At 38.9% G+C, this 19,152-nt stretch overlaps 2 protein-coding genes across 4 annotated transcripts in view; one reads left to right on the plus strand and one right to left on the minus strand.

Moving 5' to 3' along the window:
• pvalb7 (parvalbumin 7) overlaps positions 1-19,152 on the minus strand; it is a 40,763-nt gene that overhangs the window by 13,470 nt on the left and 8,141 nt on the right. Inside the window, exon 1 of one of the 3 annotated variants that reach the window (XM_067585376.1) lies at positions 4,435-4,573. The exons of 1 other annotated variant lie outside the window; for it this stretch is intronic. The gene's annotated coding sequence lies outside the window, so the exon portion shown is untranslated. Of the gene's footprint in view, positions 1-4,434; positions 4,574-19,152 lie in introns of those variants that run through there. One more of the 3 variants, XM_067585379.1, reaches the window with a different exon arrangement.
• ncf4 (neutrophil cytosolic factor 4) overlaps positions 4,675-19,152 on the plus strand; it is a 36,578-nt gene continuing 22,100 nt past the window's right edge. Inside the window, exons 1-6 of the mRNA XM_067585373.1 lie at positions 4,675-4,793; positions 5,332-5,416; positions 5,509-5,668; positions 14,355-14,425; positions 15,147-15,274; positions 18,824-18,872. Coding sequence (XP_067441474.1) covers positions 4,765-4,793; positions 5,332-5,416; positions 5,509-5,668; positions 14,355-14,425; positions 15,147-15,274; positions 18,824-18,872 — 522 coding nt within the window. The 5' untranslated portion in view covers positions 4,675-4,764. The remainder of the gene's footprint in view (positions 4,794-5,331; positions 5,417-5,508; positions 5,669-14,354; positions 14,426-15,146; positions 15,275-18,823; positions 18,873-19,152) is intronic.

Raw genomic sequence — 19,152 nt, forward strand, 5'->3', positions numbered from 1 at the left:
AAACGGTTTTAACTCACACCTGCCGGCCAATCAGAAAAGATTATTCACCCAAACCATGGTATAAAATATTATTATCTTATAATAGTATCACATTTGGTGGAAATTTTAGTTTAGATAAAAGCTTCTGAGTTAGTGTCAGTATGTAGATTATCCCTCCACTCAGGATCATCTCTTCCTCTTTCTACTTCCCTTATGACGTCTCCACAGTAACCAGCTGTCATCATGGTAAACACAAGCTGCATGTTTGTTGAGACTTTCTGTCAGTCTCACTTCTTCTGTTTCTACGTGCGAATGTGTGTGTGTGTGTGTGTGTGCTGATACCTGTTTGTCAACTTAAGGCCTTATTATATTTCATCAGCAGATTTTTTAAAGTGCACTTGTGTTTTAAAGTTTAACTCCTAGGCTAGCAGGCAATATACTATATACAAACACAGTTACAGTACACACACAAACTGTCTTTCATAGTATACACATTCACAATCCATAAATCCTCTCTCTTGCACACACACACACACACACACACACACACACACACACACACACACACACAGCAGACTCCAGCAGCTGGCCTGACCTTGATGATAAATACACCCTTGAAAAATGTTTCTGCAATTTATGGCCGGCGATGTTCTGTTATACAAGCAGTGCTTCAAAGGATCCATCTCAGGCTGCATGAAAATAGATATGGAGTCAATATGCGCTGCACACACACACATACACACACACACTTCATTGCACTGTCACACTCTGTTGCACTCTTTCTGCCTTTTTCTTACACATACAGTCACGTACACTGTATTTCTGACTTTGTATCACAAACACAAGCAAATATTCACGCCCACAATTTTACCCATATACATTACACACTCAATCTTAACCTAACTTAAACATTTACTGCATATAAACACTGTGAACACACCTTGATTGATTTATTGAAACATGTAAATGCCTTAATCCTCTTTTTTTTCACGTTTTTTCAATCTATGCATGTACTTACTGATGCAGTGATTCAGGTGTTGTAGTTAACAAGTAAACAACTTGCTGCAGTGCAGTGCTGCGTACACTCTTTTTTATTTGGCAATTGCAGCTTTTTAGCTTTCTATCCCGAAATGAGTCGTTTGCCTTGACTAGATGTTGTATTGTGTGTTGATTCATTGACATATGAATGAATATTCCTCTTTTATCGGTGTCCAGAGAGTCTGAGGTAGAAACGGCGTCACAATGAGAGATCAGATGGATCATGATTGATTAGAAATGATCACCGTAATCAATAACCTACATGTCATCTTGAGCACTCGAGAGAGATTAGACAATAAATCATGGTTGTTACTCTCACTCTCTCTCTCTCACACACACACACACACACACACTTCTCCAGTACAGCAACAACTTTGCTGACATCTAGTGTTTTAAGCTTTAATCACTGCACATTTCATGTTGGAGCTGCTCCAATTATTTCCCTCCGGATCAGTTTCAACTATCAATGTCAACTGCGAAAGAACGGTGAGAAGTCAACACTGTGAGGGTGTGTGTTGTTGTGTTGTAATGCTAGTGATTTGGAGAATGTGTACTTTCTGCCTCACGTAAGATAAGAAAGGTGAAAAGAAAAGAAGAATGTTGGCATGCGCTGTGAGAAAAAAGTTGACTAAATGGGTGGAGGAGACACCACAGAACATGAGAACAGGAACACAAAGGATAATAATCAAGAAAATTCTGAGCCCACCGATATATTTCCCAGTCAGAGGTTTGAGAATAGCCTTTGTTAATGGAAGTGCTGGCAGTGTTAGCACAGGCATGATTATAAATACGTTATTTTAAATTAATGCAGCTGAATATGACAACGTCTCTCTGAGTTTGAGCTCTTTATCACATCATCTCATGTCTCAAATGTACCTTTAGTGGTTCTCCTCAAGACTGCATTTACTCATGACCTCAACAAACAGAAGGAGAAAATGGACATCTTATAGTTTAAAGTACAAGTACAGCAGCAGCAAAGCAGAGAGCAGAGATGGTTGACTGCACTGTCCTCGAGGAGAAATAAGAAAATGCCACTCCTGATGGGATCACATTCATAATCTAAAGTCAGCACAAACTGCTACGTTACAGTTTCACACTAAACTAGCCTCTTTGTCCAGTTGCACTATACTTGAGCTATAGCTTAATAATTCAACAGTCATATATCATTAGCTTCTATTATACTTTGTACTGAGGTGAGGATGGAATCACATAAAGATGGTCATAAATAAATAAAAACATAAATAACGTATATATTAGTTAGTTTCTGGTGTCAGCAGTGATTCCCATCTCAAGCGGATCCGAGAGACAGTATCTGTACAGTAGAATACTGTGTGCATGTTTGTCATCAGTTTCTTCAAGCTCGTCTTACATCTCATCTTTCAAACCTTTCCAATGTGACAGTTAGTAAGGAGTGATTTACACCTGCTTGGGAAGGTGTAAATGTAAAAGTTATATGTGAACTCTATGTTCTTACTATATGGTGCAAACTGTTTTTACAGTTACAGTGCAAGTCTTCCACTTGAAACTAATGTTAACATAGAGAACACTTTAGAATAAACGAACTAGTCTGCCTCAGCTGAAGTGAGTTTGTAATATATATTTGTCTCCAATCTAAGGATCTGGAAAAAGGAGAGTTCACTCTGTGTCTTTAAATTAGACTATTTAGCTCTGTTATCAAAATTCATTTAAAAACATTAGATTTTTATTAAAGATTTAATTTCAACTTGCACATCCCAGAAGTGTCCAGCTTGAATCGTCTGCTTTGTAGACACACTCTTCATCACTTACTGTGTCTCATTAAATAAAAGGTCAGAAAGAAGCTCTACAGTATGTTGTTTACTGGATGTTTATTCAACTTCTGTAGCTTCAGTTTTAAGAAAATTGCCTCATATTAAATTTTCAACTAATCATGATTAATCACAGCTTACCTTAATTGAATTTTTGGATTAATTGACAGCATTTGTGAATAGCCAATATCCATTTGACTGAGCAAGTTAATGTCATGTTTAAAACAGAACATCTGAAGGCGGTAAGGTTGTGCTTTTTGTCGTCCATTGTAGGATACAGGCTGCCGCTAATCAACAACCATTTTGCTTGTTCACAGTATTCAGTCAAATTGAGTGTGGGAGTGATTTATTGATGATCATGTTTCCCTCTAACATAAAAAAAAAAAAAAGGAATGCAAATGCAAAATTAGCCCGACCTCTTTCTTACTTAATGTTACTTCCCCTCTTTCACATTTTAGGTTTTGTTTTTTGACTAATAAAAACAGAAGTGCTGTAAAAATAATCAATGAAAGGGCACTTCCTGAGAAGCGCTTGATGGGTCCCGTGGTAGGATGCAACTATTTATAAAGCTGCTTTTGAGAACTCATTTACAGTACGTGGTTTTTTTTTGCATAGAGGCCTCAACACCAGGGGGATATCCAGTAAACTTGATGTGTTAACCTTCCACTGTAATCTAATCTAAAGGAAACAGGTACAAAATGAAATGCAAGATGTAACTGAATTACTTAATAATCTCAAATAGGACCTTAACATAGATAGTTTTGATTTATTTTATCAGTTAAGAAGCCAGCTGTCAGTATCAGAGGTATGTTAGATTATGTCATTTGGTTCGCAGCAACTTAATAAGATGCCTTCACCTGTGCAACACAAATACCTGCATACCAGCAACTTAATTTGAACACACAAAGAAATGTGATGATCAGTAACAGGAAGATCCTCTTCCGTATCAACTGTCTGTATACCCATGCCTGATTAAATCCAGTCACGCTGGGTGCTTTTCAAAACTGGTGTATTGCCAGTTTGTATAAGATGGATGTGGTTTACACATGTTACTTCTGTCAAACCCAGAGAAAGGAACAGCTAGAGTGGCAAGTAAACAACAAGCCACTTATACCAACAGCAAGTTAAACACATACAGTATCCTTTTAAAGCTTTGCATGACCGACTCCAAATCTAAAATGTATTGCGTTGTCTTTGTCAACAATTTAAAGATGTCTAAAATGCTGAGCCCAAATCCTAGCACAATATTTAAAAAAAGCACCCTCCTCACTGAGCTGTAGTGTTATCTAGCCATGCATTTAGTTTTGGTTTTGGTTTTGAGTAAACTGACATGTCTGCTGCTACCATATCATGTTGAATATGTGAAATGTTTTAAATTACAATGCTTTGAGCTTCATAAACAAAATTCCAGACTTGCAAAAGTTTAAGATAAAACCAAGATGTTTGCAGGATACAACTACAGGCGCAAATGAACATGTTTATGTATTCATTTATGTATTTATTTATTGGTGATGGATAAACTCACCCTGTAAGCTGTTTGTAGTCCTACCAGATGTTTACCCATTTCTACAACTTAGCAGCCTTCACTCGTCATCCTCACCAAGCACTTTTACAACTGTTGTCACTCTACCTGCTGCTGATTGATCGTCAGCTGATACAGCCTTTCCATCATATCTCCCTCCTTCTGTGCCACCTGCGCCCAGTTTTAACTGGCTTTCCCCGCCCTTGTACGTGCGGCACACCGGCACGGCGAAATGAGCGCACCATCCTCTGGTCTTCTTGGGGAACTCTCGCTTCCTGTTGCTTGTTTCCGCACAGTTGCGCCTACAGACTCTTTCACAAACGCAGATTCAGTCAGTGAAGACTGTCGTCTTCGTTTGAAAGCCTGTCAGTAGCGCTTTTGTCCGCACAGAAGTTGAACTTTCTTTCTTTGTCTGCAGTCGATACTGCGCGTTACACCATGTCGCTGCAGCAGTTACGAGATGAAAGGTGAGTTTTCTTGGCGGACTGAAATATGAAAAAACAACTGTGTGTCTGTATTAATTAACTAACATGTGTCTGCGGCACCTATAAACAGGCAATAAAAGTTAATGAAATATCTATTTGTCCTATCCTAGTGGTTGTTGTAGTCTATTTAATCAGTTTATTATTATATCTCAGTTCACTTCTTCTTTGATTTGCACCTAAAATACAACAGGGTAATGAAACTAGACGCGGACTTTTTCTGCATATGCGCAGAGTTGTCAGGCTGTGCAACTCATTTCTGCACCCGTAAAAAGTTTAATACAGTACTGCAGCTTTTTATAAACAAGTTCAGGGTGTTTTTATTGCTGTCATAGACTGAAATCATGCAGCAAAGCATATTTGACTAGACATAAGGGTGAGTCACCTCAAAAAAAAAAAAAAAAAGCCAAAATGTGTAGGTGCAGTAGCTTCTGATGGACAGGTGGATTTAAATCTACTTAAGTATTTGAGTTTAGTGTTCAAATATATCAAAATATTCTAACCATATCATTTATTTTATCAGTGACTTCGATCAGCTGCCTCACAACATCCCCGTCAGTGCCACCATCGCTGATACTGAGGAGAAAAAAGGCTTCATTGACTATTTTGTAAGTTTGATAAAATGTCCACAACCTCTTTTTATAGAGACAAGAACATAAATCTCTTTCTCTAAAGGTCATATCTCTTGTTTCTCTCCCAGATGTTTGTGATTGAAGTGAAGACTAAAGGAGGGAGTAAATATCTGATCTACAGGAGGTACAGAGAATTTTTCAACCTCCACCAGATCCTCGAGTCCAAATACTGTCCTGATGACCCAGAGAGACCTGGTCCCAACACCTGCGTCCTGCCCACCCTTCCAGGTGAGTGAGTGTGTCCACAGCACTGATAACTGCAGCAGCATGCAAACACATCACGCCACAAAATTCAACACGGTGTCAGATTTCACGTTGTTCAAATACATGTTTATCGGGAGCCCACAGCTCAGACAGTTTTTTATACCCTTTAATTCTGATTTTAATCTTCTGAAGTCTGACAGGCACGAGGAAATGTCTGACCCAAACTATGTAAACAGTCACAGTCTCTTAACTCCAATTATGTTAAGTTGCTTTCTTAGCTAGATGAACAATGCCAGGAGCTACCATGCAGGACTTTGTTTACATAAAAGGCTATCGTAGGCTAACCCAACTAGGGCTGCTAAATACATTTCTGAGCAACATTTGAATCTGTTCTTTAAAAGTTGAGACAATGTGGACTGAAGGGCCAAAAGACATAATAAATAATGATGATAGCTGGTTGTGATTTGAACCTACAACGTTGTGAGGACCTCAACTGCAGGTTTATGTGAGGGCAACTGCTGCAAGAGAACAAGGACATGAAAACTGTTTTAAAAACAACAACAACAATTAGTCGAATGACTGAAAATGAATTGGTAACAGTTTTGATAATCAATTAATCATGTTAGTCATTTATAAAGGAAAAATGCCAAATATTTGCTGTTTGCAGGTCATCATATGTGAGGATTTGAAGCACATTTTATAGACAATTTATCAAGATATGAATCAGCAAACTAATCAATGATGAAAATAATCGTTAGTCACAGGCCTACCCATCACTAATTATTGACGAGTAAGCCGTGTTCAGACAGACAGCAGCACTGTGTGAAAAAAATGCAGCCCCCTCATTCATTTCAATGAGACCTTTTGGTCTGTAGAGCAGTAGTGCTGATACAGAGGCTTTCTAGACCAGATGTGGTCTGGGAGGTTAGTTGTACCTCGCTCAAATGCTGCTGCAACAGTAAATGTCAACAATGCACTGTGTTGGCCAATCAATTATATGGAAGCACACATTCCTGCTGTTAGTTGCTTTGCCATGTGAATAGTGTAATATTAAACCTTTGTAGTTGTAACAGTAAAATGAGCTTAAATTCCTAATTCCAGTCCATGACCAATCATGCTCCAGTGGAGAGGTCATAAGTCAAAGTGCTAACATCCAGAAAGTAATGCAGCAAATAATGAACAGAAAACGTGTTTTTGTTTTGTTTTTTCTTGATAATAGTCATGGCTGACAACAAACGGCTAGTGAGTAAAAAGTAGAAAAGTGTTAAAAATGATTGTTTTTCCTCACATCACTGCCTGCTGACTTTTGTTGGGACAGTGATTGTTTCTCCTCTAAGGTGCTTATAGGAAATCCAGCAGACAACAAACACACATGGATATCTGACTGTAGTTGGTCGTCTTCTGTACAATTTGCTCTTAAAGTTGTAGTACTGTGTATGCTGCATGTCCTTTGGATCCTTTACTATACTGAAAGCGTATATTATATTAATGATAGTTATTTTCCTTTTGGTTTAGAGAGAGTAGAGTAGAATCAGCAGGGCTACTGTTTCACAGTGATGACAGTGATTTTACTCTGGTGGGGCTTTGCTGCTGACTGAATACAGAGGGAAGACTGTTCTTTACTACATCATTTCTGCCTTGTCACTCTGTAACCTTCACCTTTGAATGCACATTCATTCTGCTCCCCTTCATGCATATGAAGAGGAGCAGACTGAGTTTATGGTGACAGCTGGCTGAATTTCCTCCCTGAGGCCGGAAGAACTGAAACCCATCTGAACATGGTTTTAAAAGCCAAGGTCTGCTTTGCTGTTGGACCTAGATTTGTCATGTCAGACATCACAAATCAAACATACCCTTCTGTTTTTGTTCCCAAGAGTTCAAAGTGGATTGAGGCGTGATTGGATTTGCTTGATGAATTTCAAAATACATTAGTTATATGTGAAATCATGGAGGAGGTAGCAGAGAATAATTACTGCTGTGGTCCTTACAGATTTGATTACAATTTAGACCAAGTTTGGTGTGAAATCACTTTTCCGTAAATCCAATTCTATTCAAACCACAAGGGAATAGTGACAGCATATTTTAGGCACATGCTGCTGCATAATAATGTGGAGTTGAGCACTGAAATGCTCCGTTGTAACACTCTCCAGTGAGATATCTGAAAAATATTTATTCATGAGAATTAAAATTGTTGTAAAAGTTACTTTGTAAGGACAATGATGATTTGTAAAGCATAACAAGTAATTAAAATCACTGAAAAATAAAGTGTGAACATTTTTATAAACTATTGAACTCATTGAGCCTAATATAGTTTCTCTCCTCATAAGATCTTTGAAGCATTTTGGAATAAAACTCTTTATTTTTTGAAACATCTGTAGCAAAGTGCCATGCTATCGAGCTAAATGGCGAAAATTCTGCATTTAAAACTTACATTAGGCATTGCGGTGCCACTGAGGAGTACCTTACAAGGTCAGTTTAAAAATCACATGACTGTAGTAAGTAAGTATCGTCCACAGTGATGGACAGTCAGAAAAGAGCAGATGGATAGGGACAGATGAATGCCTCGGGGGAAATATGGAGACAAACTGTAAAGAAAAAAAAGAAAGGGAAAGGGTGTGGGAAGAGACAGATTCATCCATCCATCCATTTTCAAGTGGCTTATCCTCTTCAGGTACATGATGGCAACAGAAAGAGCAGAGAACCCAAATGTCCTTTTCCGCAATTACTAATAACTCTCCAGTTTACCCAAGCTATCCCATGCTAATTGGGAGACGTAATAAGTGCCTCTAATGTGGCACCAGTTTGATGCCGAGGTCCTCCAGAATCACTGATGTCCTTGCTCTGCCCTGTAAAAGAGGACCAGCAATCCTCCAACTCTTATCTCGGCTGCCTTCTCCGACTTTATAACGGAAAACTTAATTTGTATCAATAAATCATAAGTATTTGGCTTGAGGTCATAGCAAGAAATTATAGATGTAATACAAGCGTCCTTATGAAATCGCTGGAGGTTAAGGTTAGCTTAGGAGGACACCACTTAGGAGGTTAGGGTTTCCTCCACAATCATCATCTTTATCTTGCTGGTGGGACCTAAGACTAGTTTCCATCCATCCCTCACATTGGCATTTTCATGGCCCACAATGCATCTGTCAGCCAGTTAAGACGACACCTTCTGTTGGCCTTGAACTTCTCATGCAAAGACGCTGGTTCTGCAACCCCTCAGACCACCAGCGATCCCTTTCCCAATGCTAAAACCACTCTGTCTCATGGTTTTAGCTTTGTGTAGTTCCTCCTGCCCTCAAGAAAAGCATGCAAGTGCTATAGTTACACACAGTATGAGCCGTATCTCACCGACAAGTCGCAGTATTTCTGACACCAGAACCATGTTCAACATGTTGTATTGCAGCACGGGGCAACACAGGAGTGATGGTATTGTGTCAGTTGTGGGTTACGCTGCTTCCAGAAATTCTCCATTTCTGTTAGGGCCTCTTTTGAGCTACCAGGACACCAGTAACATGTAGAAAATAAGACAGTTGTGACTACTTATTACTAATTACACTATTAAGGAAAAACCATGATTTGTAGCACATCCAGCCCTATGAACAGTGACAAACATTGACAGCTCACAGGTGCAAAGCAGTGATGTGTCTTAGGGTGTTTGCAGACCTGTGTTGTTTAGTTTAGTTGAATCAGACTCTGGTTTGCTTTCTCCTTGGTATGATTCATTTGGGCAGATCTGAACGCAGACATTTTACTTGGGTGCCGACCAAAACAACCACACTGACTGAGACTCAGTAGAGGAAACAGTCTCAGTTCAATCACAAATGAATTCTGGAGTGGTTTGTTTGTGGTGAACCCAACTACAAGGCTTACTCTGTAAGTTTGAGCTAGGATCTTCTTCAGGATCTTCTTCCTGTATTTACGTTCTCACTGCAGCACCAGACACATCTAAGCAATGAGTGGATGTTCTCACATGGCTTTTAGTGATACATTTTGGTTTTCTTCAATTTTTTTTTCTGTGATAAAAGAATTAAGTCTACCAACCCATCTACTGATTTGGACCAGAGCAAATGAACTGCAGGTTTGAAAACGCTGTTACTTCGTGCTGACTTATAAAACCACAGTTTTATAAAACCACTGGGAGCAGGATTGTGGTATAAAGTTGCGAGATGACAAGGAGTTAAGTTGTGCAAAGAGAAATAAGAGAGAAATAAAGAGAACGAAGACATACAACCACCGGAGCATGTCAGGAAGTTTAATAATCTAAGTTAATGGGAAGTCCAAGGAAGAAAACTCATTGGCCCATGCAAGTGAGCTGTTGTTTAAAGAAGATTAAGTGCTGGGAGGGAGAACCTGTTCTGGCCGCAATCAAAGCTAAACTTTAAATTAGAAAGAGTCAGCGAGTGCAATAACGAGCCAGAGACTGACGAGTGCTTTTTAAAACTCAAAGTCATGCTGAGCAAACAGAGGCCACTTTCAGACTCACTTAGTGTAAACTGCTAAATACAGTGATTATACAAGAGTTTGTCATTGTGGCATTTACGCTGAGATACTATTAATACTTGCATAATAACAGTTTTAGCTTGCAGTTTTCATTTTATTTGGTGATGTTTATTAAATAGTTTCCTTCTCAGCCAACAGAAGATTGCGTTTTCCTTCAAATTAACATAAAACATCAAAATTATTGAGACAGGAGATGTAAGATTTTCACTTAACATGTATTAAGGCTTCAGTCAGTGTGTCTGTGTTTGTCCTCTTGTCCTCCTCTGCTCCGTGGCTCCAGTTTTATTCTCTAGCTCATTGTTTTCTCATAAGTCTGTCTGTCTGGGAGCCGCCGTCAGTGTCAGTATTGATTATCGGAGACTGGAAACCAACATCTGCACCAATAAAAGCCTGAAGGCTTTGAATGTGTGGCTCGGACCATCGATTTAGGAGAGATGAGGACAGAGTGAGGGGTGCATGTGTGTGTAGATTGCATATAGATGGAGAATCAAGTTGCACTGTAATCACACTTAAGTCACACACAGGTTTATTTCTGTTCAGGCTCAACTGATTTTAGTTTTGCTATCAACTAGTGAAGTGTGTTAAACAAATGAAATGTCACATTTAGCCCATGTGTATACAGCATCCCTGCAGAAGAGCAGTAATCTGATTGTAAGGACGATGACTGTACATCGTCACAACTGCTGCCTAAACAATAACGTTAATTGCTTTTTTAGATGCTCTGAATACCAAGATTAAAAAGCTTGTTATCTCTTAGACGTTCAAGTATGCTAACATGCTCACAATGATAACACTTTCCTTTAACGTGTTAGCATGTTAACATTTGCCAATGAGCACAAAAGACAAAGTACTACAGAGGCTAGCAGGAATGTGTGATCAAATGTAAAAATGTATACCTTCTGATGGCGTTAGATAAAAAGTCATCGAAGCGATCACATGTCATCCTGAAAAAGTGAAAGCTTTGACCTGCTGGTATCACTAGAGGAAAAGTCAGAGGATCACCAACGTCAATAGGATTCATTCTCTGAGGACCATGAATGTTTGTACAAAATTCAACGTGGCTGAAAACAGCAGTGTTTCAGTTGTATTGCAGTTACTTTTCTTCCCCTAACAACCAGCGATATTTTAAACATGCACTGTATAAACTCTGGCATTACGGCATGACTGTAACCTGTATGTGCAAATTTTTACTCCTAAAAATCACCTGTTTGACTGAGAAGACATTCTATGTATTTTTGTATTTTAGAAGAAAAGTCCAAAAGCAAATCTCAACTCTCGTGAGCCAGGAACCAGTGATCAATGGACAATGTTACTGATCTTGTGTATTCTAGAGTCACATTTCCAAAGTAGCCTCATCCGTCTCATCTTCATGGTGCACCTGTGGTGTTGGCTTACAGCTGGAGCTCTGCCAGAGCTGGATAGGATTTGTTCCGTTAAAACAAGGCTTTTGCTGTTCTCTGATCTCTACCCTGAGTTTTTTATTCCTTTGTTGCTCACTGTATGCGTTGTGTGCCAGACAAGGGGTAAAAGGCACCAATGATTCTTATTTTTGGCACTGTGGCGAGTTTGCCACATAGTGTATGCGCCAGAAATCATGGAAATGCATTTAGAAGTGAGAGTTGCAATGAAATGTGATAGTACTTTTTATGATTGTGAGCTGTTTGCCCATATTATAATGCATGTATAAATATGAAAAAAACTCTTAGAGGTACATGATTTTAATGGTTACATCATGGTGTACCAGTAAATGAAAAATGTCTGACTGATAGTAACACTGATGTTGTTTGCATCTTTCTTTCTTTCTTCCTTTTTTTATGAACCTTTGTTACATGAGCAGGATGTGATACTGTGTATTCTCTGACCTCTTTTATAGTTTATTCAGACTAATTCACTATCAGACTTAATTAGTCCTGCTGATAACTGCAGATACATGTCGATTTTTTTTCATTTGTCTAAAAGCAACAATCTTTTAGACTCATATTAGAGTACTGATGCCTTTATTGTAACATTTTTAACATAAATTCTTTATAGGATTTTAAAGCAGTGCTACTCATTGTCACTTGCTATATTGGGAAAGTTCTACTTTTCTACAAACTCTGATTTAGCATCTGCCACTGAGGAGTTTGCTGGATAATATTAGATCTGATGGGTTTAATTGCAGTGCCAAATCTCATCAAGATGGAAAGGGAATTAGAGAGACAGGGGGGAGGGAGGAGGGAGACAGAGGGGAGATGGGTGATGGGAAGGAACAGAAAAGAAACTAGTGGAGAAGGATATATACCACTTTGGTCAATTAATAGAGATGCATTTATTTTTCCTTAAAAAGCATCACTGCTATTTTATTGTTACAATTACTACAAAATATAAATATATATCAATTTAATATCTCTCCATTACATTCTGTATGTTATCTGTGATATCCACAGGAATATTATCTGGGTTAAACATGTAGACATTACAATAGGAAACAGAAATAGAAACTATTATGTGACAGCTTCAAGGTCAGAAGACCGTTTTACTCAGCGAGGCCCCAGGAGATGGACAGAGGTGAGCGAATGAGTGAATGATTCATCAGTAAGTGAGCAAATGAGTGAATTTGTGTCCGCGAATGATTGAGTCAGTTATTGTGCTCAAGAGTGAAAGAGATGAGAGAAATTGAGAGAAGAGAGAGGGGCTGAATATTGTGGCTGAGGGTCATTAAGACTGTGCTAAATTTGATTTAACAGCAGTGTGAGATGGCCTCGGATGAATTGTTGAGGAGCCTGATTTCGGGCATTAGGAGTCTGTGCTGTGCCTCATAATTTTTGACTGGTCTTGGTGTGATATTGGGGATGAAGGGTAATATCTTGTCGAGAAGGTTGTTTTCTAGTGGTGCATTCACGTCTAGTTTGAGATAATATAAATTTGGTTTCAATATAACATGTCATTAACTATACACACTGATACAGTATGTGGTGTTCTTGTAAAAACATAACTCCAAGAGAACTTTCACCAGAAGCCAGTTACATAAAACTCTGTAAAGACTTAAACTCTTTGTACGCACAAACACAGAAATATACATACATAGCCTTTCCTTTTCTCAGATTTTTAAAGCCATAATACACATGGTTCTCCTTTTAGCCACACCAACAGTGTGACTCAAGATGGAAATGTCCAGTCAGTCGGTTGGTCCATCACTTTGGTCCAGACTGAAATATCTCAGCAACTACAGCATGGATTTTTTACACACATTCATGGTTCCCAGAGAATTAATCCTGCTGACATTGGTGATGTTTCCTTTAGCACCACCATCATCACATTGACATTTGTGGTTATGACAACAACTACTGGATAGATTGCCATGCAGTTCGGTGCAGATATTGATGTTCCCCTCAGGGCGAATTTTAATCACTTTGATGATCCCAAGACTTTTCATCTAATGCCATCGTCAAGTCAAAGTTTTAATTTGTCCAATCCTTTGGTTTATGACCAAATACCTGCAAAACCAATGTCATTCCCATCAGCCTCAGCTATAACGCACTTGGTGTTAGGTGCTAATTTGCAAATATTAGCATGCTAACACACTAAATTAAGATGGTGAACATGGTAAACATTCTACCTGCTAAACATTAGTATCCTAGCATTGTCACTGTGAGCATGTTAGCATGCTGACGTCAGCATATACTAAAACTCAAAGCACTGCTACTGCGACCCTATTATAAAGATTAAAGAGGCTGATGCATCTATGTGTGTCACCATGTTTTTATAGCACTCATACTGAAACAGGTTTTACAAAGTCTTTCACAAAAAAGGAAAAGTTCAAAATGACAAACACAGGGAAGTGATAAAACAATAGAAAACACCCAAAGAAGAAATAGAAGAAGTAAATCAACACAACACACACACGTCATTGCTGGGTGTGCAGACTGCAGAAAAATCACATACACTCAGTCTAACAGCTCAAAGAGATAACTAGCGTATTAGATTCTGTCACTTTATTTATCCATTTCCACTTCACTACGTAAGAAAATGTATGTGCACACATAATCTGCAGAATTTTATAAATGCAAGATTAGGCCTATATGTTTGAAATGGCCTATGTACGTTTTTTATTTGTACTTATTGTTTATACTTCTGTCTCCAGGTCTAAAAGTCAGTCTTGCTAGAACCTGTGACCTTCATTCCACCTTGATTTATGTGTGAATATGTGTCTATTTATGTCTCTATTTAGGAAAAATCTTTATTGGAAACAAACGAGAGATTGCAGAAAGCAGAATCCCTGAACTCAACGCGTATATGAAGGTAATCAAATTAAATTTTGTGCACAGTGGAGCCTTTTATTCTGCACAATAAGGAAAGAATAGTTGGCATGCTTGGTATCTTCTGCAGCATGCACTACAGTAGCCTACAACTTGTGGGCTGAACGATGCTGTAGGTGGATAAGCACTGACTTGGATATTTCAGCAGTAGTTTGCAGATCGAGCTCAACATGTAGGCGTTGCTGCTCTCCTCTCTTTGCTTTGCCCTGTGCCCACATTACGTCTGACTGACTGTAGCTGTGGGACTTTTGACATGTTTCAGTGTTGCTCCATCGCTAAAAACATGATCAGGTTCTCTTTCTCCCACTCACTCACTTCTCTTTTCTGCTTTACTCTTTTATTCCCGCAACCTACGTGGTTCTCACTTTGCCACACTCTCTCGCCTTCACTCGCCTTGCACTTGTAATCTTTCTCGCTTCATCGCCTCTCTTTTCATCCACTCCTTCTGACTCTCCCACCACCCTACCTCTCCTTCTCCTCTTCCATCAAACTCCCACTCTCCTTACACCCCTCTTGTCTCACATGACCATGCACCCTGACTTCCCTCTTTTCCCATTTTTTTCCTTCATCTTTCCCATCTTCCACTTCAAACACTGTCACTCTATCACTCCTCACATCCTTCTTTACTGCATTCTTCCATTATCTTCCTGTTTTCCAACCTCTTTCCATCCCGTTCTCCATCATCTCATCTCTTTCTCTCCCAGAGGTTGCTGGGTCTGCCGCCATGGTTGTTGCACGACGAGGCTCTCAGGATGTTTTTCTACCAGACGGAACAGGACAGCCAACACCAACCACAAGCCCTCAGGCGTCTCCGCCCGCCTACTCGCAAAGTGTAAGCCCCCCGCACACCTTGTTAACAAGTGGAAGCAGAGACTGACTGATAGTAATGCTGAACAGGTAGCTGAACCCCAGGACTACCAGGTCAGATGTGAATAAATATGAATCTGTAATCACCAAAACGCTCCATATACATTTTCAGGGGAAATACATGAATCTGATCTCCATTCTTTAATTAGGATTTATTTAACTGCACACAGTGACAGGCAAACACCTCATTAGCAGCTCTCAAAACGACCTGCCCAAAACTGGTTTTGTGCATGTGAGACCCTTTGATAAATGGCCTACAAGTTTATTGCAACAATATAGAAGAATTTCCCGCTAATAAAGACAGAAAAGAAGATTTATTTAGTTGTTTTTTTTTAAATGAGAACCTTTGATCAGAAGAAACAAACTTAAATAGTATGGAGTGTTTAAGGGTGCAAAGGTGACCGCCCTGGTGAATCAGGTTTAAACGTGAGGGACCTGGAGTTATTGATGAAGCGAGGTAATTATTGGCATTCAAGGGCTTGTTTGTGCCATGAATTGATTTGCTTTTTTTTGTCAATAAGAGAAAAAACTACATCTTGCGAGTTAAATCAATCAAGGCCTTGACTATATGACCTTTCCAATGTTAGTCTGTAAAATCTCAGTAGTTAACTAAACCAGTAAACTGCATAAATATCCAATAACCACAGAAATACATAAACCACATGTCAGCAACCTTTGCATTTAAAATGTTAGCGATGTTGCTGTTGTCCAAAAAACTGGGAACAGCAAATTGTATTCAGCATGTAATGATGGCTTTTGATAAACTGATAACTGACTTATAAGTTATCATAATTTTATGATACTGCTAATGTATCATGCTTGCGTATTACTTTATTGTTTAACTGCCCTAAAACTTGACTTTAACTTCCTTATAGGGCTGCGATGATTAGTCAATTAATTGATTGCCAACTATTTTGATAATCAGAGTCATTTTATAAGAAAAAATGCCAAAATTCTGTGGTTCCAGCTTCTTAAATGTGGTTATTTTCTGGTTTCTTTGCTTTTTTTTTTTTTTAAATTGAAGTGTTGCTGTGTACTTCTGGTAAACGTACAGCAATCATCTCTACAGCTGGAAGAACTGATGTGTATCTGTCCCTTAAACTTGCCTCACACCCACTAATTGTTCAGTGAGGTTATTTGTGTGAGTTCAGGGTTAGTCGACCACATTTTTTTTTTGCATAGTGCTTATGCAAGCACTTACTTCCTCTAGAACACTACATTATTAGGCATGTAGCCCACTCTCATATCCAAGGTGACTCAGAGTGAATGAGCATTGGGGGTTAGGATCATACTGTAGAGTATTTTGACAGAAATCTTTTCTTTTGAGGTACACTTAATCTGCTAAACGGAAACGCTTGATCGTCTGGTAATGTGACAGTATCTTGAATCTCAAGGACACTAAAAATTGCTTGTAAATGTCTGAGAACTTGTTCAGCATGTCTTTAAGTGACATTATCTTAACAGGAGTGGTGTTGACCTTTTTCAACAAAGCTAATGCTGATTTATCTTGACTCCCTATACAACTGGATTCTTCCCAGTACCCAGTTCACGCATCCTCATCTCCTCCATCCTGTAACTTATGACAAGGATGGCATGAAGGTATTAACAGAGTAGTTGGTGAGAAGTGTCAGGTAATAAAGACCTCCCAATCCTGATTTTACTAGTCAGCTGGTAGCCAAGCAGCTGATGAATGAGCCACTGATGGTGAAGCATGAATGAAGCAGCTGATGTTTGACCTCAGGGCTCTACTGGAACTATTGCAATCCCTCAAAAATCTTTTATCAGAATAAGTATTTTCTAACAAATGCTGTCCAAATAGTTGTTATAAGTAAAAACCTCTTGGCCTGGAACTGTGCTCACTAACTGGATACTGATGAGAAAGGACTGTAACTGAATGTTTTAGATATTCTGTGGTGGCAATGAACGTCAGTTATCTTATAATGTACTGAAATTTTTATAAATGTAACAACATGTAAAGTTACTTGATGGCTGAAATCACTTCAGCTTGTGAAATTTAGTGTACAAGAGTGTAAGTAAGTAAGTGATCATTTTTACAGGGAAAAAGCAGCACTTGCAAGGCTGTAAAATACAGGACAATCACCTACAAGACCAGCGACAGGTGATACAGTTGTATAGCACATCATAAATATTTGGTATAAGATTAAAATCTGTCTTGAGTTATGATGTCCCATTTGGCAAATAAGTGCAGCTTGGATTCCTCACATCTTATCAACTCTCCTTCACATCGTAAATGGTCAGAGTTAAGTAGTGAGAAAGAGATGGAGGCGAGAACACATAAATTTGGCACTGAGGAAAAACCCACAGAGACTTATTACCATTTTTATGGTCTACTTCCTCATTCATAACGGCAATTGGGGCTCCTGATTGGCCCATTTCCATGTGGTCAGGTTACACCAGCAGAAGATGTGGTAAAGGGGGACTCTCAACAGGAAATGAGGCAAAGATAGACTCTCATTACTTCCTCTCCTCTTGCATCTGATCTGCCTTCACTCATATGGACATATAATTAGTTTGTGTGTTAGGATATTATAAGGAACTGTGACATTTCCTCTTCTGAATGTTGCAAGTTTCTGTCATTGTCCCAGAGCTGTGCTACCAGATGCATTTTGTCATATAGGTCCAATATTTTACTTTTACTTTTTTATGATAAGTTTTACTCAACCTCAGTGAGAGTTTCCTTGCACCATTAAACTACTGGCTGTATTTTCTTGATATTAAGAGTTTAAGTCTCATCTTCCATATTTTTTTACAAAAAGATTAAAAAAGTTGGACCAGAAATTGGTCCAATGTTGACAAAGAGATAATAAGTTTTGTGTTCTTGCATAAAGAACATATGTTTTTAATTAGAGTTCAACATTCTTAAACTTAAATGTAGAATCTTAGAGGCCATTGAACTTATTTTCTTGAAATGTGCAGATGATGCATTTTGGTTGTGCATTGAGTACAGCCATGTTAGCTGCTGTGTTTTAGGAAGAGCAGTGCTTAGAGCTAAATGCTAACATGTTCACCAACTGAGTTTAGCGTGTTAGCATGCTAACATTTGCTAAGTAGCACTAAACATAAAGCACAGCTGATGCCATTATTTTTTGATCACCTAATTGAAATTTTAACCTGATAATGTTGGTAGATGAAAAGTCAGGGGATCATCAAAATTATTAGGATTTGTCATCTGGGCAACATTACTGTCTGTGCCAAGTTTCATGGCAATTCACCCAATAGTTGTTGAGATATTTCAGTCTAGACTGCAGTGATGGAAGGACTGACAGACTGACATTGCCATCCCTAAAGCCACGCCGCAAACATGGCTAAAAATACACAGATTGGCTCTGACAGCAGCTTTAATTGGAGGTCAAATTTCCAGACGTTGAAAGGCCTAAAATGGTTCAATTTAGACGTCATTATAGAGGATAATGCATCCTGTTATCGATCCCACCTGCAGACTGCATATTCACTTATATCTGTCTTCTTGTCTCTCTCTTTCTTTGTCTTTTAGGAAGACAGTCAAACCGAATATGGACCTCTTCTCCTCCCCCAGGGCCGAGGTATGTGTGGTTACATTTTTTTTTTGTTGTTGTTGTTGTTGCCTTGGTTGCAATCTCCATGGCCACCCACAGAGGAACAACATTTCAGTCAAACAACCACGCAATATGCACTACATCACCTAAAAAAATATCATATGATCCTGTCAGCACCCTTGGCGTTACCGCAACTCATGACAGCCACACACACACACACACACACAAGTCCTGCCCATGGGACTGCATTACTTTGCAAGGCTCGGCATGGAAAAACACACACTAAAAAAGAAACAACATACACAAA

This window comes from Thunnus thynnus, chromosome 3, assembly GCF_963924715.1.
Source record: "Thunnus thynnus chromosome 3, fThuThy2.1, whole genome shotgun sequence".
Lineage (NCBI taxonomy): Eukaryota > Metazoa > Chordata > Actinopteri > Scombriformes > Scombridae > Thunnus > Thunnus thynnus.